Source organism: Gavia stellata, chromosome 7 (genome assembly GCF_030936135.1).
Source record: "Gavia stellata isolate bGavSte3 chromosome 7, bGavSte3.hap2, whole genome shotgun sequence".
NCBI classification, from domain to species: domain Eukaryota; kingdom Metazoa; phylum Chordata; class Aves; order Gaviiformes; family Gaviidae; genus Gavia; species Gavia stellata.
In genome coordinates, this window is record NC_082600.1 from 40975936 (window position 1) to 41003897 (window position 27962).

Consider the following 27962-nt stretch of genomic DNA (forward strand, 5'->3'; position numbering starts at 1 on the left):
TGATTTTATACAAGGAATGTCATGGCTGCTTTCTCTTTGTGCATTAACATGGTAGTAAAGCTACATGCATAAACAGCACACAGGGCACAGCCTACAAACCAAGAACACATTGCTCACCCATTAAAAAAATAAAAATACTTTGAAGCACAGAATTATGCCGGATGTGCAGAATGTCTTTTAAGAGAGGATTTCTACCTACTCGTGCCCTCCCTTAGGCAACTGTCAGTTTATGGCAGACTTTGCTTACAAAAACATTAGACAGTCCCCAGTAAATTCGGTCAGTACCGAAGGTGTCCTGGAACGTCTTCCAAGTCTACTTCCGTGTGTAGGTTGGATGTAGTTGTGAAGGGGCAATCACTTTGTGAGTACGTTCTTTCAGAGACAAAGTGAGAACTGCTTGTTACAAGGAAAAAGTCAGTACGCTTGTTCGGAAGATAGTCTTTTATAGCAGTTAATTTAATAATACAGTCCAGAAACAGGGTGTTGGGCACTCATCTACACAAAAGCACATTTAATAAGCTGGGGAAAAAATACCACAGTTCCAGGACATTGCATCAAACTCCAGCCACTCCCAGAGGAGGCAGCTCTCATGTGGTGGAAGAATTCTTGTCTATGTAAGCCAAGAAGGGAGAATTTTAGGCAGTTCAATCCACAACAGTCTTTTACTTCTTATAACTGGAACCAAAAATCCACAGTACAAGACAGTATTAGTTAGGTTAAGTGGTGCTTTTGACGATAAAATCAGTTAATTCATTGCAGTCCTTTAATAAAAGGATGAAGTCCAGCGAGTGCCAGTTGCTAGGAGCAAAGATGAAAGGTTCCCATTTTCCAGGTGGATTTGTAAGTCCATATTATTAGAAAAAAGATAAGTCAAATCTGTGCAGTTTCTATGCAACCACATCTGAGAACACAGAGGCTCCAGAGACTCCGGGATCACTTAAAAAGTAGGGGGAAAACAGTCATCACAACCCAAACAACTCAAACTTCGTATTTCAGAATTGCCTACATAACTTGTTCTCTTGTTCTGCTCTGGACAAAACTTTTAACTGCAACAAGCTGGCAGAGAAACTTGAGGAAAACCTGAGTACATGAGAACATTGTCAGAGAGAGCAAGACCCTGCTACCTTTTGATCTGGTATTGAAGTTGAAATGGCAAAATCAGAATGCTTTGCCTTGTGCCATATGATTTGCTTTACTTTTCAGAGCTCTACTGGTCTCTATCAGGGGGTCTATTTCAACTTGATACCTCTTGCACTGCAAGACCATTGCTCATATCACAGTTCAAACAAACTTGTCAACGAATCTGGGTTTAATTTTCCATGGCCAGAAGTACAGCACCTCCAGTGTAGGGTTGGTTGAATTACCAGGTGTAATTCATACATCAACACTAGAGACTTCCTGGCAGCACAGAGTCCAAACCTTCCTCACAGGACATCGTGATCAGCAAGACGTTCCAAAAGAAGAATCAGAAGGCCCTAAGTCTGATCCAGTATAAGTAAGGAACAACACCATCCATCATTTGAACTAGGAATACTCAAAGCTCCATTAGCCAACCGCATTCTTAATATACTAAATTATACATCGATACATATATATAGATATATATTTTTTTTTAATTGGAATAAAATACACTGGATTTTGGTTTGCTCATTTACAAGGGAGCTCCCTCCCTTCCCCATTTAATTTGAAATTAAAACCTAAAGGCTGAACGTAAGCTCATTTCCCAGCGTTCCAAGATGGATATAACACGAGAGGAGGCCAGAAACTGAAAACATGCACTCTGGCTGCAACAGGTTAAGAGGTGAAAGGGAGACCAGATATTTTCATTTGTAACCCTGAGAACATAAGGAATTGCAAAGATCTGGAGAAGAGCCTGGGGTTAAAGGTCACCAGGCTTTTTATTGCAGTTAAAGCAAACTCGGACTGGGTGATCCCATCCACGAGAGGGAACCGCTCTGCGGTCGTGTGAGCATTCGTCACAGAATCCCTGGCCACAGGCCCGACAGTGGTGTTTGGAGAGTTTGATACTGAATTCCTTCCGGCAGTTGTGGCAGTGCAGGATTTCATGGTCTGGTACCCAGTACGCAGGTCGGGCAGCATCTTTTACCAGACCTATGGAGGAAGTGAGGTGGGGGGATGAGAAAGAGGGAGAAGAAAATAATCTGTGAACATGAGCATGTCAAGAATGTACTCCAGTGGAAGTACTCACACACTGCAAGTCAGACCACTGCCGTTAGGGGAAGAGGACCTACTGACAGAATACTTCAGCACAACAGGTAGCCACTGAGGCTGTTCTACCGTTCTCCCACATTCTGCCTTTCTTCAAAGGGACAGATTGTTTCTCCTTAAATGGTGGCATCTTCCCTTACTCAGACTCTTCGAGAGGTTGAGACACTTGCTTTTCCCTACCTTCAGTTTCAGCTGTGGCCAAAAAACCACAGTCACTAAAACACACATTCAGAAACGCATGTACTGTCTGAACTGAGAAAGGGATTTATTCTTCCTTTCACTGAGTCGGACAACAAACACCCACAAGAGTGACAGCAGGATATGCTGTAGGCAAAGCAGTGAAACGATGATCTGCACATTGAGTAGGAAGTCCGGTCCAACAACAGAAGATTCAAATGCAAAGTGTTTGCTGACACACCTGAACTACTGCCCAGCATATGAAAGAGCAGCAAACTTTCACTGTACTAAGCTCACCATTAAAGATCATATTACTGATTACTTTCCCATCATTACCAACCTGGACAGCTTCAGATTCTCAGCCCTCCCTTGCAGAAGTACCAAGTGCCAGCAGTATCCATGAACACACTTAAAAGGCACTCAGCATTCCTGGAAGAAAACCAAACCTGATAAAATGCTTCCTAATTGGCCAGTCTTTAGGGACTCCAGCTGGCAGTGATGCATTATGAGAGCATGAATTACTCCCAGCTTGGTGCACACAGATTTGCACAACAGGGAGAAAGGAGAAGGTATGAACTGCAGAAACAATGTGCTGAAAACCAGGAGGAAACATCAAGTGAGAGAGGTGCAGGGGGGTGTAGAACTCTCAACCACCAGTAGTATCATAGCAGAGGTGCCAATCTGTCACACAAAGTCTTGGAGTTTAATCAGAAATTTTGCTCTGTGAAAACAAAAATGCCTCTAGACAAAAAAAAAAAATCCATCAGAATAGAACAGAGCTCACCTAAGGGAATGTCCATGGCTGTCACCACTGCTCCAAGAGTGTTCTGCACAGCTTCCCCCACTTTCCTGGCAATAAGTGTTCCCCCTTCCTCATCTGAAGGCAGCTCAGCCACATCTGCATGACACAAGAGTAAAGGGCTCAATGCCTACGTCCAGCACAATTTCTGCCAAGTTTTAGTTAATTTACGTTAGCAAAAACCAGCAGCAAACCCAAAAGACGCTTGGAGCCTCTCCTCAGTCTTTATCTCCCACATCGCCAATCTTGGATTGCAGTTTTCACTTTCATTTCGGCAGTAATGGACAAAATACATAGTCTGCTGAAACAGCAGTATCCCTGATCTGATGCTAGCTCCACACCATCAGCAGGTGCCAGAAAAACAAAGTAAAGATCCAATTAGAAAATAATTTTGTCAGGGGGTCAGATATATGGTAGCTCGTTGCAAGGGTCATCTTCCTGACAGAAGACATTGAGTTCTTGAGCTTCCCTACTAAAAAGTCTGTGCCAAAGCCCCGTTTAACAACACTGTCTACACCCAATGGGAATGGTTGTGATCCCGAAGCCAGGGACAAAGACTTCAGACTACCTATTGCCCAGGGATAATTCTGTCACTATCAACTCAAAATTACCTAACTGGATGCCCCTATTTTCATAGCAGTTGTCACACACGCGCACTGGTGCTGGTCCCCAGCCTCGCTCAGGCACTGGACGGGTCTTGGAAGAACAGCCATCACAGAAGCCCTCTCCACAGGCCCGGCAGTGATGTTTAGTGTCGTTATCTTTAAAAGGCGTGTTGCACTTATTACAACTCTAATCAGAACAACATAGAAAGAAAAACTGTTAGTTTAATCTTCCTGAATAGAAAAATAGAGAACACAGTCTCAGGATGGCAAGACTCAGACTGAAATTGTGAAAAATATGATTGCACCCAAGACTTGGGTGCTACTAGTCCCATAACTTTACCCTAGGGAAGCAATTCAGACAGGAAGATGTACAGTGGTTAAGCCAATAGATTGCTATGATCCCTTCATTCACAATCACAAATAATTACAGCCACATCATGCAGAGCTGAATGGTGGGTATTTGATCTTTGTAGGGGATAAGAATTCAGCAGGCAGTTTTCATTGAAGAAGTATCTGTTTCCTGCAAGACACAGCAAATCCTTTTCTAGTTGAATTGTTGGGACCAGCTTTTTGCATTTGGTATGAAACCAGAGTTTAATCTCTGCATCTATAAAGACAGTACTATCAACTGCAGTAGCCAGAATTAAGATGTTGATTCTTTGCTTTGAAGAGCAAGTTCATGCAAGCCAGGATTTTCTGTGATACTGCTGGGACAGGAGGTGACAAAAAGTAGGGAGGAAACAGTCTCTTTAGCAGGGCTGAGCAGAGTCTCTGTTCATACTTTCTCTGGCTGAGTCAAGAATGGGAAGACCTGAAAGCATTTCAGTTTCCTCAAAATTGTAGGAGAAGTGCTTGCTGAAATAAAACAACAAGCATTTGGAATCTGCAAAATACTATATTACTTAAAGGGTGAGGAAAAGGGGTTTTAGCTATGCAAAGCTTTTCTCTACAGCAGCTGCTACTTACCAGAATCTGAGAGTTGGGTCTCCAGTAAGCTGGGGCAATCTGGTCTGTCAACCAGGAGGTCACAGCTTTTGTGGGTCCCAGGCTAAGTTCAGATACTGATTGTGCCATGAAATTCATCCCATCCAACAAACGCTGGGCTGCATTGTTGTTGTCTTTCAGAAATCCATCAGTCTGGAATGAAATGGATATTAATTTGAGAATAAAAACAGGGAAACCTCATTTTTTTAGACGCAGATGGCTCTGCAACCCACTGCTCCTGTTAAACTGGAGGGCAAGCATGAGAAAATATTCACCAGCCCTGCTTTGAAACATGGGTAGGTTTTAATGGTGTATCATTCACACAAAGTGTTCATAAATTGGCAACTTAGCCATTTCAAGATAGCCAAAAGATGACTGAAAGCCCTCACAAAGATTCTTTTAAACAGCAGAGATAGGGACCAGCTCTAGTGAAGGCCAATCCATTTTCTCCATCAATGTCCAGAAGAACCAACATAAACGTGTGCATGGCTGCACACATACTCAAAGACTGTGCAGCAACAAGACTTACCCCTGGCCAGACATGCTCAATTTCTGTCCTTACTACAGTGTTCACAGGATCTTGGTTGCCAAACCAGTACTGTCGGCTGCGGTACACCACCCCACAGTTGGGACACTCAATCACGTATCTGCAGAAGAGGAAGACGGGGTTACCTCAGTGAGATACTGGAAGTCCAGTGCACCAGGCAGTGTAGAGGCAATGGAGAGCAGAGAGATCTCAGCTGCAGTACTCACCCTGACCAGGCATATTTGGCAAGGCCCAGCCAAGGGGAGTCCGTGGAAGCAGAGGTTTTTGGCACCACGCTGACCTCCATCCCTCGTTCGTAACAAGCCTATAACACAAAGGCTCAATTAAAACTGCATTCTTGGGAATCCCAGACTCCAGGTCTTGCAGCTGTTTGGCCACATAAAGCATATAATTGGCATACAGTAATTTCCACAGCCAAGGAGAGCACTCATCAGAACTGATTTAAAAACAAAACAAAACCAAACCCACTATCAATAATGACATCAGGGAAATATTTCTACAACACTAAAAACCATGATGGTAGCTGAAAATTTTCCTGCCTCCTGCACACATCCTTCAGAAAAATTGGCTAATACCAAGCAATGGGCATAAGCAAGTAAGAGTAACCACATCAAGTGTGTAGAAGGTCAACATCACCCGGGTTGAGAGCAGTTGGGTTCACAATTTAGCTAGCAAATGACACATAGCATGCAGAGCTGATCACCTCTCCAAGCAAAAATACAAGTTAAATGGGGATCAATTTTTCTTGTCAAGGCCATGAGTACCTCTCCCATTTGAAAAAAAATGCAAGAAAACAGGCACATGCCTGTGATATTCCTCATTTATTGGGCCATCCTTTCCTTCTCCATTCTTCAGACTTTGTCCTTGTGTCGCTACTCACCTTGCAAGTGTAGACTCTGTTATCATACTGGTGAGAATATCTGCATCGACTTTTGGATTCATGAGGGACTCCTTCCTTTGCATGGTTCATGCTCTTCTTACAGCCACACCTGAGTATGCAAAAGCAAACCATGAGCTGATGCTGTTAGATAAGGGACAGATGTCACCAAGAGTTCATTTATGTTACTATCTTGCATTTGTATGGGCATTGTAACCCCGAACCATTTTCACAACTGTACATTACAGCAATGACACCGTTTATCATTGAAAGGCAGGCTCTTTGGAAGGAGGTGTAGCAACTGTTTCACAGTACAAAGCAGCACCACACAGCAGTTCAGTGCAGGAAATGATCGCTGTAGCCCATTTAAATTTCACAGAGAATTATAGGAAGGACTAATGGAAATTGACCAGGACAGAGTTAACACTGCAGCCTTTGCAAGGAGCTGCTAGAAATTCTCTAATGAGCATAAAAGAGCAGGAACGTAGCACCGTATCACAAGAGCAGGAACGTAGCACCGTATCACATTTGAGAGAAAATGTTTCCAGAAGCATAATCAGCCGTAACATCACGCTGCTATAGTACCTCACGGACTCAGAGCACTGACTGCCAGCTACTGCCCTTCCGGGCTCAATCTTTGAGCTCTTCCCAGAGAGCTACAAGCCAAGCTCTAAGCAAACCTGGGGCTCCATTTAGATCCTGTCACTGAACACAGCCCACGCGCATGATGATGTGTGCTTTATGATTGTTTATGCCGTTTAGGTAATAAAGATGGCAGCAAAAATCACCACGGGAAATTTCAGGGTATTTCTTTAGACACTCCTTTCCTGCTGCCATGTGTGCGTTGGGGAAAAGATATGGGCAGAACAAGTTTCTAGCCTTTTTTTGCTACAAAAATAGAGTAGGCAAAGACCATGCACCCAGGTGGGACATGGCAATAACAGCCGTCCAATTCACATAAGAGTTGAATTTTAAGCAAATTCTGCCTGGAAGTACTAGCTGATGACAGGTGATGTCAGGTGTCAAGATGTCACAGAAACTTTACGTTCTATGGCTGCAGACCAGGGCAGCACTATCTTCTAGAAGGATGAGGGTGCATTTCTCATCTACTTACCCACAGCTGAGGCACACAGAGGAGCATGTGAAATATTCATCTGGAAAGAAAGAGCTGTGAGCCATCTGGTCATCAGGGATCTCCCCACTGAATCTGTCACTTAGAGCCTGTCAACAGAAAAGAATGAACTGGTAAGGAACTGAGAGCAATGCAGACATTTTATAAAAGCTTTTGCAAGCAAAAGCATGGGTTCCTTTACTGGAGGGAGAGGCAGAGAGAGAGTACATAGTTAACAAATAGTGTCTTACTAACTTGGAAGCCAAGACAAGGATTAGAAACCAAGCAAGATGACAAATCTTGCACTTGTATGGAAGTGACCTGAATGCTTGTAAGACACTTACTCTTCTCCTCTCCTCCTGCCCCTACTTTGCATTTTACAGCAGAAATGTGTGGTAGAAGTTTGCATCCACCTCTGTGCATACAACCCATGCCCAAAATAGCAGGGTGCTTGCTAAAAGGGCTTTACGTTCTGGAAATGTCCAGAAGGAAACTCAAAGAGTCATTTCTCACAGTACGTGAGAACATACTCATTGCTCCTCAGCTCAGAAAGTGCTGCCCTGAGCTTTCCTCTGGCCCATTGAACAATTGCTCTTCTCTAGTGAAACTGCAAGACTGAGACAAAGGGATTTTTTCCCTTTCCTGGGAGCATCTGTTCTCAGATTAAGTCAGTCCTTAGCTTTGGCACACTTAACTTTTTCAGTTCTTTTGGGTATTACGTTTAAAAAAAAAAAAAGGCACTGGAACAAAGCAGATGGTTAGGGTGTTTCTTGATTAAGATCTTTGAAGGCATAAGGTCTAACTGAAACTCTTCCTACAGCTGAGGTAACTATAGTGGCTGCCTTCCTTTCTCTTCCTCCCTCTGCCCTGCCAGGGAGCGGGGTGAGGGGAAGCATCTCTGCTGTCTTACAAGGGTTGACTGCATATACACACAGACATATGTATATCTCTCACCACAGCTTCTCTCAGACAAGATCTCTATGTAGACATCTGATTTTACAGAATTTCAAGGAAATTATCTTTAACATCTCTTTCAAGCTTGACTGACTGACTGGCCAATGGATTCAAAAGTTAGAGATGGACACAGATCTCTAGCAAGCCTTGCATCCTCAGGAAGTGAAGCAAAAAATGTTAATTTGTAGTCAGTAGTGATCTGAACACAGCAACCACTTTACTGGACATGAATTTAAGTATACTAGTAACTATATCTGAAACTGCATTACTTGATTATTACAATAAAGTCCTAGAAATTAAACTGGAATTAACCACTCCAGCTGTTTTCCCCTTGCTCCCTAATACAAGGAACTGTGTACATGCCACCCTGACATTTCCTTCTGTGCTTCAGCTACCCCAAACACAGAGCAGCTGGAATTATCTGTTCCAACAGCTGTGACTAACATCAGAAAAGACTGCTAACACTATCTTCTTCTGCAGATATGCCCCAGCTCTGCCCACCCCTTCCTGATGACAGCTGTGCTCTTCAGGCCAATGAAAATATGATGCTAATCATGTAGTGGTAGCAATGTGTGGAAACCTGTAGAACAGACTGCAAATTTGAAGACCCAAAAATCCCTCTGACATCCTAGCAAGGTAAACCTTCTAAGAAAATCACCAGCGACTCTCTCCAATTCCTTTTCATCAGCCTTCTGATCTGATGCTGCACCGCTGAAATGATATATCATTTGGCTTGATCCCATCTTGTCTGCTAGCTACCAACACATCTCCCTCCTTCTTTTTTTTTTTTTTTCTTCCTTCCTAGCCCTTGGATTACACCACACTCAGTGCTAGGTTTTGCCAACCACTAACTCCCTCCAAGTCTCTTGCATTCCTTCCCCTTGTGCTGAGGCCATTCTTAGGAATTTCACCAATAACTCCTTCTGGGCCTCCTCTTTGTAAATCACTGTTATTAAGTGCTTGTCACTCACAACATCAGTTATTTTTTTCTTCCCCAGTCAGTTTCTTCCCGGTTCAGTTTTTTGATTTTGCTCTGTTTTGCTCTTCATCTTTTCTTGACCTTTCAGGGTCTTTGCTAAGGTGTTTATTTTTTTAAAGTAAAGAAACTACCGAGCCTACCTGGCTGTTACACAAAAATCATCATCTTCATGGAAGACTTGCTTTATCTCCAGATATCTGCAAGTCTGCGTCACTGGTCCACATGCTCTACCTTTATTAGCTGCAACTGACAGTTACTAGCAACAGTGATACAAATAAAGATAGTGGCGAACTCATCTCCACTTACTTTTAGTGCTTTGTAGATAACCCCAGGTTGTCTAGGTGACCGAGTGGTATTGTTCTCCAGCTGCTGCTCCACAGCTCGCCTAAGTCCAGAGAAATCTGTTGGAGGATTGTATGTCCTTGTTCCCTTGTAGTGGATTGAGCTGAAAGCCTCAGGAAAACAGCTTAGCTTCCGAAACCGATCCTGAATGAGCTTCTCAGGAACCTCAGAAGGATGATCTATATATAAGAGTATCAGCAAGTATATAAACAACTCATTGTTTAAAATAATATTTAAATTGCACAGTACCTTCATGTGCAACAGTGCTAGTTTTTCTAATGAAACCTTCTAATACATCTGGAATGCACTTATCATTATATTTTACAAGTAGGAAAAGAAACAAACTGTTTCCAAAAGCAGTCTCTCTTTTTTGATACACAGCTTTAGATTCCAAGACCAAGTTCCACAGGTAAAACCAGAAACATCTAGGTTTGGAAACACAGATGTCTGGAATAAGAAGCAATTCATGACATAATATAAGGAAACTCCATCTCAGCACACTTGTTAGCTCTTCTCACCAGATCATAACTTGGTATAGCTAGTTGTAGCACCTGGTAAGTGGAGGACATGAACCTTACATGGGTTGCTTATTCTCCATACCAACTCTGTAGCAAGGAAGACCAAGCCGCTATAAACCCTTTGTACATGGTGAAGCACTTCAGAACTGACCACATCAGGTCAGACTCCATACAGCCGACCACATTCTCCTGCCTGCTTCCAAGAATCTGCTGTACATTTCAGAGTAAGGCAGGCCCCCTTCTTCCCTGCCCTAAACACACTCATCTCAATTATCCATCGAGACAGATTGTTACAGCTTGCTGCAAATCTACCCGCTAAGAGGTTTCTTTCCTATTCCTGTTATTATCAGAAATGATCATAAAAATATAATTTTTTTTTTACTAGCCTGACTTTGCACACAGGTGCAACTATCATTATGGGTCACTAAATCCAACCTGCTGAAACAGCAAATTTCAACAATTATATGAAACTCTAAATTGCTGATCAGCAAATTGGTATATAATAAAAGGAACTGCCTTGGCAGGTGAGTTAAAAGTAATTAAGAAGGCTCTCTAATAATGACCAGAAAGAATGCCAAGTTCTTCTACTAGCTCAAGACCTCACTGGTTAGAAAAGCCAAAATGAGAATGTGGGCCAGCAGGGAGCTGCTGTGGTATTACACAGCAGAAGACTCCCAGATGTTCACAGACAGCAGGACTGCCTCTCAGCCGCTGCAGGCCAATTCATTAGGGCTCTTGCTCATCAAAGCATCAGAAATGGACGGAACGAAGAAAGGTTTCATCATGCGTTTTGAAACACGGAAAAAATGGGGCCAAGAGAAGAAATTTACATCCCTGTATAGTCAAAACCAAAATGTGCCTCGAATTCCGTAGGACAGTGAATTTCACTCAGACATACAAATAAAGTACACAATTTAAATACGCATAATCTAGTACGTCACGAGCCAAGTTGAACGTAGTGGTGAAGAACAGCGAAAGCAATGGGAATAATAGTGCACTGGGCCTGCTGCTTTGGCCATATCAGATACTTGCACAGCGAAAAGCGGTGTTAAACCATCAGCTCTGTGCCGCCACAACCTCAGCCCCAACTTCACACCAGCCTCAGAACGACGTTGGTCCACAGAATTTAGAATAGTAGAATGAGGGTACTGTGAGTATTGAAATTCATCAGTTTCATTATTCTTGCCCATCCTAGTCTCTACATAGTTTTATTTTAATTTTTTGCAGCAGGATCCTGCATATCCCTGCCAAAATCCCAGGGTGTCTCCGTTTTCACCTTCACCTGCCACATCACCCATACTCATGATCTTGCACGATGACCCCTCCTACGGCCGACAGAACTCCCATCATGACTAGTCAGCACCAATGCCCAGCCGGCTAAGAGGATTATTCTAGCTGATCTGGGGTAGTCAGATATCCATCAGGGAATGCTCTGCTATTTCCATAGCCTGGCTCCCAGACTGGAACAAGTGAGAGCAAAACCCACACTGCATCTTCTATGTGGTAGTAAAGAATGCTGAATATTCAATGCAACCTGATAATTCATAGATAATGTCTAGCATGTTGTAATTCAGTTTCTTACTGCCTACTCACCAGAGCCCAGTAGCTTGGTGTACACAGTCTCGTGAAAGATGATGACACCTGGACCCAAAGTTGACAGAGGAACATCTAGGCCACAGCGGGCTGTGGTAGCTTTTAGCTCCTTGGTGAAATGTTTTAAATAAGCCTCCGAGGCATCACCAAGGAATTTGAAGAGATCATTGTGGAGCCTGTCAGCACGAGTACGGTAGATGACAAGGTCAGAGATGGCCAGGACCTTCAGCAGCAGCCGTGTTCGCTGGCTCAGGTTCACAGTGGCCCCCAGGAGGCCCTCTGTATCGATTACCACCACTTTGCGGACAGGGTCATAGGCTGCCCAGACTCCAACTGTGCAAGACTCTTGGGCTGGAGACGTCTTGAAGACTTCCCGGCCATAGAAGAAAGTGTGGTTAAGGGTGTGAGACTTGCCATCCCCCGTGTTCCCAAAGATGGACACTACCTTTAGATGCTGGTCAGGACTGCAGTCCAGTTTCTTAATAAAGTCTTCTTCATTCCTTACCTTCCAAAAAAAGAGAAAATTATTATATCTATGCAATTGGAGCAGACAACACTGAAAACACAGCTGGTTCCAGGATTCATAAGATTAAGGAGAGTGATTACTTCCCATTCAGATTTCATCGTAAATTTCTGAAGGACCAAGAAGTCCAAAGCAAAATATTAGAAAGCAGTTTTGTAACATGTACACATCAATGAGATTTAGGCTGTTCCATCACACAGCTGTTTTGCAAGTGATGCCTCACTGTGATTACCTATCTAGTGAAACCTCTTGGACCTCACCCCATTCCCTGAGGCAGGCCTTTCAGAGAAGGGCACACAACCCTACTCCCAAGTCTGCCAGAACAGCTACTTGGAGCATGGTCTCCTGGCAAGCATCCAAATTCAGGTGCAAAACAGGGGAGTGCTTTTGTCACCTTAACTTGCCTCATCCACAGAGGCTGAGCACGTGTTCAGGGAGAAAAAGCTCCTCTGTGCAGCATCTATCCACAGCCGGGGGCTCTCAGACACAGCCCATCCCACTCCCGCTGCTCTCCAGCTGATAGATCCTTCAGCTGGAAGGAGGGGCAGAGAAGAAGAAAGCAAAGCTGTGCACCAGAGTCAGGCGGTCGAAGCAGGTCAAACTGGCTTTTACAGAAGTGCCACAACTACCTCAATGATCCATTTCGTAATTTACTGTATTGTGCTTTTATTTAAAAAAAAAAAAACAAAACAAAAAACCCACAACACACACACAAAACCAAAAGAGAGTAGACAGCCGTCAGCAGGTAACTTCTCTTTAGCTTCATATAGATTAAATGACAAGCATCATGCTATTTAGGTTAGAGAATAGGGCATTTTCTGTTCAGATACTAGAGCACGAGGGAACAGATAAACAAGCAATGAAACAGGTTAGGGCTCTGTACGAGAGCCTGCCTTGTTTTGATTGCAGACTACAACCTTGCCTTTCAAAGGTTTCATGCTTCTGGCTATGGTTGCTTATCACTTGCTCTTTCTTCTTCCAACAGGTTTTATCCACGTGATATGTGACAGAAGAATATGACAGAGACACTTTTTGAGAAATTCACCTCCTCTGTCACGATTCCCCCCTCAAGGAATCCCCATCAGCTGAAAGGAGCAGGGCTTCCATCCCCTCTCGCCTGCCTCTCAACTTCTGGAAGCTCCTTAGCTATTTCCCCCCCACGAGGACAGTTGGAAGGTCTCATGATACACAATCCACAGAGGCCATGAGGTAATAAATGGTTTCTTTGAACAAGTTTATTCTTAGATCAGCAAATTAGTTTAAGGCTCAGCCAGCCCCATTTGCTCTGGTCAAATCTATCAGCAGCATCCAGACTTTGAAGAAAAATAAAAAACAGCCAGTGTGCCAAAAAATAAAAAATAACCAGTGTCCCAGATTGTGGTTGGGAACAGCGTTCAGAAAGAAAAACTGTGGACTGTGGGGCTGCACTATCTTGTCACAGACTCAAAGCATTCAAGGCAGCCTCACAGTGTGGAAGAAAACAGGAAACAAATCAAAATGCTCTCAACAGAATCTTTTCTGGTGTCTGTGGGAGACCATCCAGACACACTCAAGTTACATGTGCACAAGAAAGGGTCTGCTTTTTTGGTAGCTGTGATTATTAGCTTGTCATCAGAGAGGTAGTTTAGATGACAGATGCAGTTTCTCTTAGTGTCTCTGGAGATTTCTCTGTGGATTAAAGGAAGTTCTTGGTTCCTGGGATAGCTCCTAAAAACATTCACAGATCTGATGAAATAATAATGTTATGTGTACATAAGAAAAAAGGAGTATGATAATTTCTTCTCCAGATTGTTCTGGCTTTAATTCCCACCTCCCAAACTTCTTACCATACGGGTGGCAGACCCTCTTTTTGCCAGAGTCAGTGCCTAGTCAGACGCGATCATTCTGGTTACGGACTCCCTGGGCAGCCCAAAGAAATATCAGTCTTCAAACAGCTGCTTAAGTATTGGCAGGACAAGTAATAACTAAGGTCCTTCAGGCAGCACTGGTTATTATTCTGGTATCCGTTTGGGAGAGTATGTGGAAGGGGCTGAGTCAGTAATGTCAGAAGACACAGAAGACAATAGGGACCACAGGGATAAGGGCAGCTCTGCAATGCATTCCCACCAGTAAGAAACAGGAGTCAGCTCACACAAACTCTACTGCAGCTGAAATTGTCCCAAGCTGAGCTAACGCAAATGTCCACACCACCAGTCTTCTTTCAGCATTCAATGTACTTTAACAACTGCTGATGCCAGGGCAACATTGGGGGAAGAAAAGCTGGATTGCTGAGCCAGACAGAAGAAAAGTTGGTTCCAGATCAATAATCCAGATCACTCCAGTAGTAAAGTTACTCTGAATATCAAATCAGACACCCAAAGCACTGAGCTGTTACCCCCTTCTAAGGCTCTAGGCTCTTTCAGACTTCCCTGCAGGACAGAACTCAGGAGTGATTCGGACAAGCAAGTCACCCAGGAGCACAAGAATGTACCAAAGTCCAGCTAGTCCAATGTTGTGTCTCACAGGACTCCATAATGGGTGTGAAAGAACTTAGACATGAAAAGAGTAAATGTTTCCTAGCATGCTTTACCAGCTTTCAGTAGTCAGATGTCAAATGACTTCCCAAGCAGCGGTTGCATCTAGACGCTCATATTTGGTAGAGAACCAGTAGATTTATCCTCTAGGAGGTTGCCTAACCCCTTTGTGAACCTAGTTATAGTTTTGGATCCTGCAACATCCTGTTACAATAAATTCCATGGATGGGGAGGAGGGGGGAACAAAACCAAAAAACAAACCAATATAACCAAAAAAACCCCTAACCCCTTCCTTTTGTTGAATATGCTTGTATGTCATGGGTGTTCCTTGCTCTTGTGAACTTGTCATCTTTAATCACTGCTGAGCACAGGGATGATACTCTCAGAGAGTCATCCAAACAATCCCCATATCAGTAGTGAAATTTACTTCCCTTGAACAAGTTCCTTTAAGACATTTAAAGTCAGAGTGGGTGTAGTAAGTGTGTCAAAGTACTAATCCCCATTGGGCTCAAGTCCCACTTCTCATCTCTGAAAAAGTTTGCATGGTACCACCTTCTGCAAAAGGACTCATGTTTCCATAGCTGTGCCCACTCCCACATTGCCCAAGAGCTCCACATCTGACATGAACAGCAGAGGGTAAATATGAAACCTTCCTTAAATTGCACAGCAACATCAATTAAGAATGAGAACTTTGTATGCCTAACTTAAGACAAGTGGCATGTCCCTCCAGCCCCTTCTCCATTTTGCCATTTCTAGTATCAGAGACTCATTTATACTTTTGTTATAGATCTTAGAAGATTCTCTTCTAAAAAGAGTATTTTTTACTCCATCATAGGTTAGAATCATGGTGAGCCTTCTTTTATAGTTTTAACTACATTTCTGTTAGCAACTGTCATCCAGCCCCCCCATGCAGTCACTCCATCCAAGCTGAACTGAACTGAAGGTGAAGGTCTTCAGCAGGAAAAACAGAAATTTACAGCTAAAGTCCTCTCCAAGACAGACACAAAAACCTCATACCGTGCTGCCATGAAACACATTTAGATCTGAAGCCTCCTCGTCACCCATAGTTGGAAATTTATTATACCTAACATAACAAGTTTCCTAGATCCGAGCCATAATAAAAGGAGAACTGTTTAGGCAAAGACAAGAAACAAGAACTGCTAAAACGACATTGCTGCCTATGAATTTCTTGGAAACAATGTTATTAAAACAATAACATGTTAAAAGCTCAGGAACAAAATCCATAAAATAGCATGGAGTTTCCAATGACCTGTACTCATACAACCTTAACTCTGCCTCCAGGCAAAACAAACACATTAAGTGAACCAGACATTTTTACTGCAGTTTTCTCCTTTTAAAACTCTTTATGAACACTTTAAGGCTCGCTAATATTCATGGAAGCAGTGCACAAAGCCAGGGCTGTGCCACAATGACACAATAGCTCAAAACAAACATCAAGAGTGCTTGGCATAGTATTCATCAGAGCGCCTTCATTTGCTAGTCTTACACTGTCATTTTGACTTACATTGGTACTTTTGTTGTTTAATTTTGAAATCTTACTCTTTGCTTGACCCAATTTTAACATTTTTAATAACTAAAATACATTTTCTGCAATCTAGAAAGATACCATCATATAAAGAAATTTATGAGTCATTAGGCTTGTGTGCTGGTTGTCAGACGACAATATCTTCTGATATACAACTACTAAATCAACAGAGGATATAAATTTAAACCACTTTTCAATGAGTGGAAAAATAAGCTACAAGATTAACAGCACATCCAAACATATACCAGCATAAAATTGCAAACATCTGGAACAAATCAGTCTTCAAGTACAAGCAGTGAAAACAATCAAGTAGGGAAAAAAATACTATTTCCCTTAAAGCATTACTTAACACTGGCAATACAAGCAATTCCACTTACAGTTCAGAAAGCATTTCAAAAATATAATGTTTACAAGAACTCAAACTAACACCTGAAATCAGAGGGAGAAATGGCAAAGCAAGCTAAAACAAGATCTGCAACCTCTTAAGCAGCCCTGAACTTCTAAAACACAAAACTGAGACAATTATAGGTAATTGATCCTAAGGACAGAGTATCATATCAAGCATTAAACCTGGAAACAGAACAGATCTGTCAGATCAGCCCACCTCAACACAGACCAGTTCTTTATGACACAGCTTCTAAATTTTGGCAGTTATGTTTTAAGTCTAAAAAACTGAGTTTCTATCCAGAGGTAGATTCACACAAAAGTCTTACGAGTGCATGCCTAAAGCCCCAGGTCCTACCATTAGGGCATTACATCAGAATTTCAGTGTATGTTGAAAACAAACAAGAGAGAAACCTATAAAGCCTATAAGACAAATCTAAGAATAACCTGCACCATAGTACAGTGCTGCATCTAGAATTCACACCTCTGCAGAGCTCCTCACGATCACTCCCAGAAAGGCAGCGCATGAATGCAAAGAAGTGCGCCTGGCTTACCCCAGCAACTCAAGTGCCACAGGCTGTTGAAAAAGCAGCTAGAAACTCCCTGCTTTTGCCCCAGAAGAAACTTTTGTTGATATTCCCATATGTTTCTTGCTGCCAAGTGAGAAAATAGATTGGGTAGCTCCCTGTGAGGAAGAGAACCTCTCTGCTATGAAACCCATGACATCTGTAGAGCTGTGAGAGGGGCTCTAGACTACCATAATTCAAACCCTGTTTCTGCTAAGATCATAGACTAATTCAGGCTGGAAAGGACCTCAGGTCGTCATTACTGCCTCCCAGCTTTTAGAGGCCTTCAAACAAGAGAGAAGTTTTTGATCATAAGCAGGTGCTCAAGAAGAATCAAGGCCGATTGTTTCTAGTTTCCTACCTTAGTTTGTCTCCTACACCTTTTCTTCTGCAGGACTTCCCATGGAAAACATCATTTATGCCATTACCTGAGTCTTTCACATATAACTTAATAATCCATAATACACAGATATATTTGATAGAGAAATAATTGCCTCTAAAACACGAATTTCCTAAAAGGTTGATGAAAATAAACAGCAGAGTAGAAAAGAAAAACTCTAATAACCTTTCTGAGGAAAAAAGCTTGTCTCTTGTCTACTCCACACAGCCACCAAGATACAGTACTAAGTTGAGCAGTCATGCCCATAGTTGCTAGCCAGTAAGCATGCTGGCTGGTGCATGATAGCATAGATACTGCTGCTTATCCACATCTTCTGTCTTTTGGGTAAGCACTGGGTAATGGAAGGCAGACATCTCAAAAATTAGACTTCATTAATTCTGCTGCTCAAAGAGTTACTTGTTACTATGTAAGCATTTTGTGGTAGCTTGGAAGAGTTTTCCCAAAAGGGCTGTGTCAATGGATTAGTTTGTAATAAGTCATATTACATTATGCGTATGTCATACCAGTAGTTACAATCTTGTACTCGGGAGTAAGTTATTAATCATTGACCCAGCAAACACTTAAATACATTTATCATTACTGTCCTCAGTAATCTCTTAGACTTCAGCCAAGCTGACAGTGGACATCAACATTTTCAGGACAGGAGTCCTACAGAGCCTCAAGCCCAAATTGAGTGACCTGACACTGGATGCAGGAAGGGCAAAATAAAGGAGGGGACAGACACAACCTGAGGATTTAAGGTTAGATTCCAACACTCCTCCTCAGCTTCAGCTAGTTTTGGTCTTATTCCCCATGCTGGGTGCAGGTCTGGTTCAACCAAAAGAAAGCATTTGTATTAGGGGTGTTTTCTAAGCTGAAGTTTTTTGTAGCTGCTTATTTGCCTTCACCTATGTACCACCTATGGGTTTAGTTGAGATTTGTTCTATTAGGCTCTGTACACACCCATGAAAATAGTGTCCCTGAACTGAGTATCTTTTTCAGACCAAAGTTATCCTGTTGCTTCCCACAGCTCTGGCAAAGGAATTCAGGGACAGTATTTTCATGGGTTTGTACAGAGCCTAAGAGAATGAGTCTCAATAGGACCTACAGGTCCCTGCAACAAAGGGTGGAGGCTGCCCATGTTTGAAACCCATGTCTGTTACAGGACTCTCTCCTGAAAGATATAAAGAGATAAGAGTTAAATCCTGCTTAAGAACCCTACCCAAAGAGAGAGACCCTATTTCAATGGTTTTAAGACAGCGGTGGAAAAAAACATAAGGGGATGGGAGGTAATCCAATTTGATTGGACTCCTCCCTAACCCAAGAGGCAATATGGACTGAAATATTGCTACTAGCAGATAAGTTACCCTTGTAGATGACAACTGAGTTATATCAAACTGCTGAAAGCAGAAATAAGACTAGAGAGCCCACTAACCTGTTTGCTAGCTAAAAACTACTTTTGCAGAAACTGAAAACTAATAAAGACTTCAAGATAAATGCAACTCCTGCAGAAAAAACGCTAATTTAAGAGTGTCATCTAACTCTCAAAGAGAACAATAAACAATGAAGTAGAAATCATTATTCTGTATCCTAAGTACCTTTCAAGTTCTCCATGGATGTTAATTTGGCCACACAGCTACCAGTTACCACCCCAATGTCACAGCTGTAGCAGCAGAGACCACATCCAGGTGAAGAGACTTACCCAGAAGACAGCAAGTCAGTGAGTGAGTTCATCTGTAACCGTTAGTCTTCCTTAATATTAAGGGTAACTAGATTACCTGTGTGGACACTACTTTATACCACTGTCCTTGTTAAGAGGGGCATTTACAAACTTACTGTATTACAGTTCCACTCTTTCTAGAAAATAGGTAATTTTCCCAATTGCAGGGTGTTTTGACAGGCAGGCGAAAGGACTGTGAAACTTCTGCCTTTATGCAATCCTAAAGCAAGGCATTAACAAGCCAAGTAAAAAAAGTAAAAGGTGTACCGCAGCAACATCTGCCTCCCAGTGACCCCTGAAGAAGTGAGAAGGTGGGGAAGATGGAAAGGACAGAATGGCTGGAGGACAGCAAGCTGCCAGTTCCCTTTTCTTTCTTGAACACACCCCAAAGCACTCGCACCCTGCTCTTGCTGGCAGCAGCCAGGAGCCCAAAAGGATTCACTGGGTAAGCAGAAAGAGGGGTACAGAAGAGGAAGCACTAGAACACCCCCTTCCCCCCACCAACCCTATTTAGTTCAGGAACTGAACTAAGTTCAGGAACTCCTCAAATCAAACAGTGGGTAATTCCAGAGTGGCTGGCTACCAGCTTCCCTCGCCCATGACATGCTCTCCTTTGCTTCCACTCCTGCACTCATTTCAGCATATGGACAAAAGAGACAGGAAGAGATTTGACTTTAATTAAGGCCCAGGAGAGCTGCATCATGAAGAAGGTGCAAGAGCAATTCCAGGGAAAAGCAATATTTGTAAGTGGCTATGTTCAAATTAGCTAGGAGTCAGCCTGAGACTGTTAAAGGAGCTGTGCATTTGTTGAATGGATGGCCCCTCTCCTGTCTTCTAATACTCTTCAAAATACTGGTCTATGTCCAGTGGAAGAAAGAACACTCCTAACCAGCAATTGCCAAGTAGTTTTTCTACTACTTTATTCCAAGGACAGAAAAACAGTGTACTTTAGTGCAGGAGAGGGAACTGCAAAACTGATAACAGACTGGGATGGGAGGAATACTGAAAAATAGCAAAGTAATAAGAGAAAAATTCCTAGAGTGCAGGACAGCAAACTCCCAAAAATACTTTGGCAAGAAAGCCTCTCTGAAGCACAGAGGAGGAAAACTCATCAATAGTACAGCAACAGTGATGAGGGACAGCAATTACATATCCTGATCCAACAGACCACACTGACCTAAAAAACTTGGATCCTTCTACACTTCTTCCCTCTTTACATCCATGACAAATATACCAGCTGTGACTCTTCAGTTTACAGGATACGGATTAAAATTCCCAGAAACTTACAGCTGACTGTGCTACCCTAAAGCACAAAACAAAAACATCCCCCCAACAGCAAATCAAGCAAGAGTGTCACAGGAACTAGTACTATTTGCTATACAAATGCTTTTCTACTACAATGGCAAGCCATAAGACTTAAGCAATTGTGATCTTCTCTTAGGAGAAAAGACACCATTAGCTTGCATTGACTGACAAAGAATAGTTGACTAGAAGAAGCATTCCTAGTGACTCTCCATTCTCTCATCCCTAGGCTTTGGCCAGGCTCAAATCAGTAGGCAATAAGGAAAAACAATCACAGTACTTTCATCAACTTTACAGTGGGAGTGAGAAAAGCAAAGCAGCTAGCACCCCTGAAGAGTTATCACTCTGTATCTTTAACTTTTTAACAAGAGGGGACAGAGGAGGACACGTGCACTGTTACACTGTTAGAGGCTGGTTATTTAATGATTGTACAAAATGGTCTGCATTTAAGTAAGGGCTATGGGTCATTCTGTGTCATCTAAACTGACTGCAAAGCATTATATAGATCCTGCTCGGTATCTGCTGAGGGGAAGAGCTTTAGGTGTCTAACCCTGCTAGCAGGAATAAAAAGAACTCAAGGAATGGGGCTGGATTTAGGAAATTGAGATGTCTGTTGGCAAAACAAAAAGACCTTGCTAACTGAAGAAAGGGAGTTCATAGTGGGTACCTCAGGGGAGACCCAGTAATAAATGTATGCTCCTTTCTCCCACATAAACTTATACTGCTAGGGATATTATTTTTGTGACTAGCTAGAGGCAAAACTTTCTTTTCTTCCTGTCTCCTTCGTAAGGCAGGCTACAAAGTCAGCACCATTTATTTTTCTTTGCCCAGAGATTGGGTGATTTCTTGTGACAGAGCTAGTTTCTGGTCAAAGATCAGTGAACTCTTTAAGGCAGATTAATAAAAATCAAGCATGTCTCCTATCTTCTGGGGTCAATTAAAGACTTTCTCTGCTTCTATGAAGTATATGTGCCGAGTCCTTAATGAGGGCTTTGGACAAAGCGTTATCATAGAAGCCACTAGTGAGTCTGCAACCTAGTTCTGATCCTGTGGCAAGAAGTCTCAACGTCTGTTCCCCAAGATAACAATATCAAATTGTTATACGTTGTTAAGCATTTCTTCTCCCCTACCTCAGAAGCAGTAGTAAATAGAGTTCACTGACACTTAACTCCCTGCTTTATGCTAAAGAGCTCTATTGCAAAGGTGTTGTGTAAAGACAAAGCAAAAACGGATACTGTTCCAGAAACTGTCTTTCATACTTATGTTTATGCAAAGACAGATACAGACACGTGGAAAAGTTAAGAGACAGTGAGACAGTATCAGGACTCGAAACAACTATCCTATCCTGAGTCGTGTTTTTAGTGTTGTATTTTGCTGTGTTTTTCTTAATAGATCCACAAGTATAGATGAGTTTTAAACAAAATCAATGAAATGATTCTCTAAGTTCTCAAGGGAATTGCCTCCTTTGTGCAAGGGGCAGCACTAGTAACAGCACAATGATGCTTGTTTGAAAATTCAGCTAGTTAGAGATAAGAAAGGAGAGCTGACATCTTGACAGAGCAGATCAGGAGATTCAGTTGAGGGATTTACACGCATAAAAAAAGAAGGCACACAGTTTGAGTCTAACACAGCAAAGAGGAGTTGTGGAAGATATAACGAGAGCAGTGACATGACCGAAGCAATTGACTGAGGAAGTAATCCCCACAATATCATTCTGAGTAGAGACGAGCAAGGAAGATAGTCTATGACAGAGCCAATTAACAAACAGATGCTGCAGTTATCAAGAACAATTTGATTGAAGTCTCAGCTTTAGATATGCGATAAATAAAGCCAGAAGTTTAATACTGTGTAAAGAGAAACTGCATAATACAGCCTGAGAAAAAGGACCTAGAACGTGGTCTAAACTGCAAGTGATGCCAATTTGTAAAACACAGACAAGATTTGTTTTCTGATAGAAGTCAATACAGTCTTACGAGGGGCGACAAGTCCTGGAAGAAGGAAAGGAAAATTCGTGGCGTAAGTCAAGATGACGGGGGACTAACTCACAAGAGTCACAATGCATGAGGCTGTGTGGCGTGTGAGACAGCTGGGGTTGGACTCCATAAGGAACAACCTTTCTCTCTGGTTCTTCCACAGACTGGCAGTGCAAACTTGGATTTAGCCTTTAACGGCATGTTCTTAACATGAGATAACCAATCTCTTCTTGAGGTGCTCAGATATAGTGCTGTTATGATGAAAATCACAGAGAAGCCTGTATTTCACAGATATGAACTTAAGCTACCATTAGTTCTCTACAAACAACTGCTTCACAAGCAATGGTTTAAAATGGGAACTTTCCTGACTAAGTGGATTTGAAACAAGCACAAGAAGTCCTCAGCTTTCTGAGCTTATGGTATGCCTGCAAAAAGCTCCAAACTAGCTCTGAGCAGGCCAGCACATCTGTGCAACATGGCACAAAGACAATTATGCAGATCCCAGAATTATCATAGCTGTATCAGTGCAATGCTGAGCCCAAGCTGAGAATCTCCACCTCTCAGCTAAACTAATTTGCTCAGGCACAGCTCCTTATGGATTAATCTACATCGCTTCTGGATCTGGAACTAGCTCAGTCATTGCTTACACACTATAAATGTCCTTCAGTTTCAGAGCTACCACCTCCAAGAAGCCAAAAGGAACAATGAGATGAAACATAACCACTTGAGCTTAACAACTCCAAGTTCCAAAAAAAGCTAAAAAAGAAATCTCTTTGCCTCGTGTTCCCATCTCATTGAACTACTTTCAAGTTAGAGGTTTGTAAACACGTATGCATCAGTGAGTATCTCGATCCATCACGTTTGCTTAGCAGCGTAACTAGTTCTGCCTAATTTTGTAGGACTAGCATTTAATATTGCTATGGCAGAATCTACCACTGATAGCAAATCAGCAGTTTCCTCTCTTATTTCCTAACTAATGCAACAATCTTCAAGTTCCAAAGGTCAGAAAACAGATGGTTAAAGATAGCTGGACTCCATAATTCTGATAATTCCTTCTCCTGTCTGCTCAAGCTTAAAAAGCCACACACCCTCAAACCCTGAATCTCCACATTTCAAGTTATTACTGTTTTGGCATTTTTGGACAAAAAGTTGGTTTAAATAAAGAACATTCTAAGGATTTCTCCCCATGTATTCAGCAATGACCTTGCTAATGACAAGCACAAAAGAAAAGACTGAGGATCACTTTCCTATAGCTCAGTTGGCTGTTCAGTATTATCAAGAGCAAAAGATGCTACAGAAGATGTCTTCAGTGCTAGCTAGTCATCTGACAGCCCTCTCTAAATAAAGGTCCTCATGCTCGCTAGCAGAAACACCATTATAATAGCAAGCACTCTAAGTTCAGCTGCCAGAAAATATTTTAATTGAAAACTCTCAAACCGCTTTGAGACTGGCTGTGAGATGTCACGTAAGTATTCAGCTATGAGGAAGAAAAGATCACTCCAGATGGAAGAGCTCTGATTCAGTATCTTGATAGTGAAGCAAGATCATTTTTGGAGAACTTTTTCAACCCTGTTCTGATCAAATTGCTATGATCTGATAAAGGACCATTGCTGTCCCAATAAGGAAGTTGGCTTTATTGCCCATGACATTTAAATAGCAATGCACTTGCTTGGAAGTGGCAGCCAAAAGTCTGCCTCAATAAGGCTTCCAGATTCATGAGTATAAAGACAACTTAAACCAGTACAACCACACACAGCCACGGCTTGTGAGCAGCTTTCCAGGACAGCCCTGTTCTAAGGCATTTCAGAGCTTGCTCTAGTGGCCAGACAAAGATTATTGAAAAGTCTGCACCTTAAAGTAATAGTTGCACTACAAGGAAATGTGCATGTGCTTAGGAGAGGCATACAAACTTAGGACTGCCACTACACCTGAAACTCAATCACCCAGTTTACAGTCACCGGTGTCCTGCAAGTGTGTTTTCCTATGTCAATGCATCGTAAAGACTATCATCCTTTCCTCCCTTTCCCCTCCAAAGGTCACAAGAATTAGTCAATCAGTACACCTGAACTGACCAAAATGTGTCTCAAGTACCTTGCATCTACTCTATACAATAGTATAATTACAGTGTACATATATACTCTTCTATAGTATAGAATAGATACAAGATACCTAAGTCACATTTCCTTGCGGTGTATGGCAGATACATTGACTGTTACTATGATAGATACAAATAACTAATCTACCAACAATCAGAATATCATCACAACTCTTTTTACCACTGGTAGCATGAACAGGTTAAATTAGAGCAACCAGATATTGAGTCTTCAGGTGACTACCCATTTTCTTTCAGCGCCCCTAAATGAGGTTTAAACACAAAGGATGCAAACTGGAAGCCAGAAGATGAAGCTGCATTTTTAGTTGTGTAACTAACCTGCTCTGTGACTTTCAGATGTTGCTGTTTTTACATTTGTAAAGTGTTTTTTCATTGTAAAGTGCTTACGCTCACCAAATATAAGGGCTAACAGAAAAGTTAATTAACTGCATATATTGAATGCTAGACTTTCTAAGCTAATGCCTCCTGAGAGGCTGTTCCTAGTCAACTAGTATTTCTACCACTATTACCAGCTGGACTACTCCAAATTGATGGCCAATTTTGCCCTCTTTCAGCAGACAGCTAACATTTGTGACAAGCAATACAGCTTAACCATGGCGTCTGTAGGACTTGGATGGCACACTTCGGACCCTTATTTCTACTTTATCCTATTCCTAAAAATCAGACAGATTTACTGATGCTAAAGGAGGGTAGCAGGGGGCTGTAATCTTGCATTAGCACTGCTTGGTACAGTGCCTACTCCTAGTCATACGGTAGGAGATTGGCTGCCAGCACTCCCATTTGCAGGATATCTACTGCAATCCTCTCAGTTCAATTTTGTTCAGGAATGATCAGCATCCTGCAGAGAGAGCTCTTATCTTAGTTGTGTGTGTCTCAGTACAGAGTCAATTCTTCCACTAGCTTCACTTACCAAGCCTCTTAGAGGAGGCTCTTGCCACATGTAAGGTTTTAATGAACTTGACCTTTTGAGGAACTCATGAGCAAGGCCACTCCAAGGCACTGTGTCTTTTTGGCCCAAGATACTCACTCAGTGCCACTTAACTGGCTATCCTCATTTTGTTACCGTTGCTGCCAGTTATACTTCAAGTATTAATCATGCATCACAGCAACCTGTTAGGCTATGACAGAAACTAAAGAATCTCGCCCGTTCAAACAAACCACAGCAGTTATTACCTGAATCTCCTCAGTTTCATCCACCAAGAGGAAACTCACAACTTTCTCTGTCATCTTCCTTTTCTTGGTCTCCTCATCCATCCCCTCCTCCTCTTCCTGCTCTTGGGCTTTGCCAGCATGGTACACGGTGACAGGGTGCTTCCTTCTGTTCCCCCCAGCATGCGTTCTCTTCTGACATTCCACACAGAGGTTGATTTTGCACACCTGGCACCTCACTGCTGCTATCTGCCTTGAGCCTGTCATACTGGCGTGCATTATGTTCCCATTGGCACCTTTGCAGGAGTCACAGTACGGGACATGGCCGGGTCTTATACGGGTCCGTTCGTGGTTCCGTAACCTTTCCGGCTGATGCAGCTCTTCTTCACAACGCTGGCACTGTAGGCTCCTGCACTCGTCACACTCAAAGATTGCTTCATCTGTCCCACTGCAAACATAGCTTTCCTGGCACAGGAGTGTCGTGTTCTGTCCTTTCTCTGCAGTTTGTGTGTGGGCGCTCATCTTCAGATTTCTTTCAAGCAATGTTTTTCCCTCCTGTTTCTGTTTTGAACAATTATATGTTTAAGAGTCAGTTGCAAATTTAGTATTTTTCTCTGGGGAAAGAAACACAACAGGAATTCTGTCTGCACTTCATTTTAAATAATTAATAGACGTTTCTGTAATATTCATACACTGACCTGCCTCCCAGGAAGAGTCTTGTTAAGCGCAAAGGTTTCTTTCTCCAAAATAAACAGTGTGGCTGGTTTCATGTATCGTTATACCCAAATGCCGGTATACATTCTTTCTCTGCTTAGCTGTATAACACATTTTCAGCCATGAGAAAAAAAACCCAGCCTGGTGTACTTCAGCAGATAGGGCAAGTACTTCCCTGAAGCAGAGAACGAAGGGAGACAGTGACACAGAGACAAAAAAGGTTTAGAAATGCACAAGTCCATAGAGATGTACACACACATGCAGAGGACTGTGTCAATACTAGAAAATTCTCTGCTTTCCCTCCCCAGCTAAGCTCCTCCTTCAGAGTTCACAGTATTTATTTGTGGGAATTTCCTGATGTGCTTCACCAGATAAACAAAAATCCGCTCTCTTTGTGCGCTCCTTCTAGTACGGCTGGATAACGCTCGCCGCCGCGGCCAGGCTGACAGACGACGGATTTTCTCCCCCTCCGACCCAAGTTGCCGAAGCCGGCTCCCGAAGCCAGCGCCCGCTAAGGGCGGGCTGCGCACCGGGCCGCCTTTGTCTCGACCCGCTGCCTCCCGGCCGCGCGGGGCCCCGGCCCTGCCTCCCCGCACCGGCCCTCGGCCGCCTCCCTTCCCTCCCTCCCTCCCTCCCTCCCAGCCCGCACAGAGCCGCCCTCGCTCCGGGCTCAGCCTCGGCGCCCCCTTCTCTCCCCGGCCGGCTTCCAGACCCGGCGGGGAGCGGCCGCCGGCGGCGGGCGCCGGGCAGCCCGGCGGGAGCGCTGCCCCGCGGCGGGCGGCACTTGTGGCTCGGCCGCCCCTGGGCCGGGCGGGGGCGGCGGGCGGCCCCCCGCGAGCCGGCCGTAGTTACGTAACGCCGGTGCCTCGCTCCCGCGCCCCGCACCTACCTGGGGCTGCGCCCAGCGCCGCGCCGCCGCCGCCTCACTCTAAGCAGCGGCCGGGGAGGAAGGGGGAAGCCCCCGGCTTCCTCCCGCCGAGCGGCGGCAGCGGGCGGGGAACAAAGGCGGCGCGGCACCGGGCGCCGCAAGCCGCGCTATTGTTTACAAGCCGTCGGCCACCTTTCTTCCCCTTCCTCCCGCCGGCACCCGGTGACTAAGGAGTCGGGTCCCGGCCGCGGCTTCCTCCTCCTCCTCCTCCCCGTCCCCTCCGCGCCCGGGGGGGTGTCCCGGTTCTCCTCCCCCAGGGGCCGGGGCAGCGACCCGACCATGCAGGCGAGGCGCCCGGGAGGGCTGGGCAGGGCAGGGCAGGGCAGGGCAGGACCCGCGCCCCCGCCGCCCTCCGCCCGCTCCCCTCGTTGTCAGCCGGGATCAGCTGATCGCGGGGAACTCCAGGGTTATTTTCTCACCGCGGAGACGGGAAGGCG

At 43.6% G+C, this 27962-nt stretch overlaps 1 protein-coding gene across 4 annotated transcripts; it reads right to left on the reverse strand.

The window, feature by feature from the left end:
• Nucleotides 1-90: 90 nt before the first annotated feature.
• Nucleotides 91-27962, reverse strand: ZFYVE1 (zinc finger FYVE-type containing 1). 4 transcript variants are annotated; one of them, XM_059819709.1, is made up of 13 exons: nt 27945-27962; nt 26582-26772; nt 25908-26444; nt 11716-12220; nt 9569-9783; nt 7333-7439; nt 6222-6330; nt 5548-5645; nt 5324-5441; nt 4777-4947; nt 3817-3997; nt 3191-3304; nt 91-2112 (listed from the first exon to the last, which is right to left on the reverse strand). In XM_059819709.1, exons 2-13 carry the CDS (start codon nt 26651-26653, stop codon nt 1880-1882), a joined length of 2460 nt encoding a protein of 819 aa, XP_059675692.1. In that variant the 5' UTR covers nt 26654-26772; nt 27945-27962; the 3' UTR covers nt 91-1879. The 4 variants fall into 4 exon arrangements, with proteins under 4 accessions (XP_059675692.1, XP_059675691.1, XP_059675690.1 ...); XM_059819708.1 differs by lacking the exon at nt 27945-27962 and adding an exon at nt 27487-27512; XM_059819707.1 differs by lacking the exon at nt 27945-27962 and having other exon boundaries at nt 26582-26832.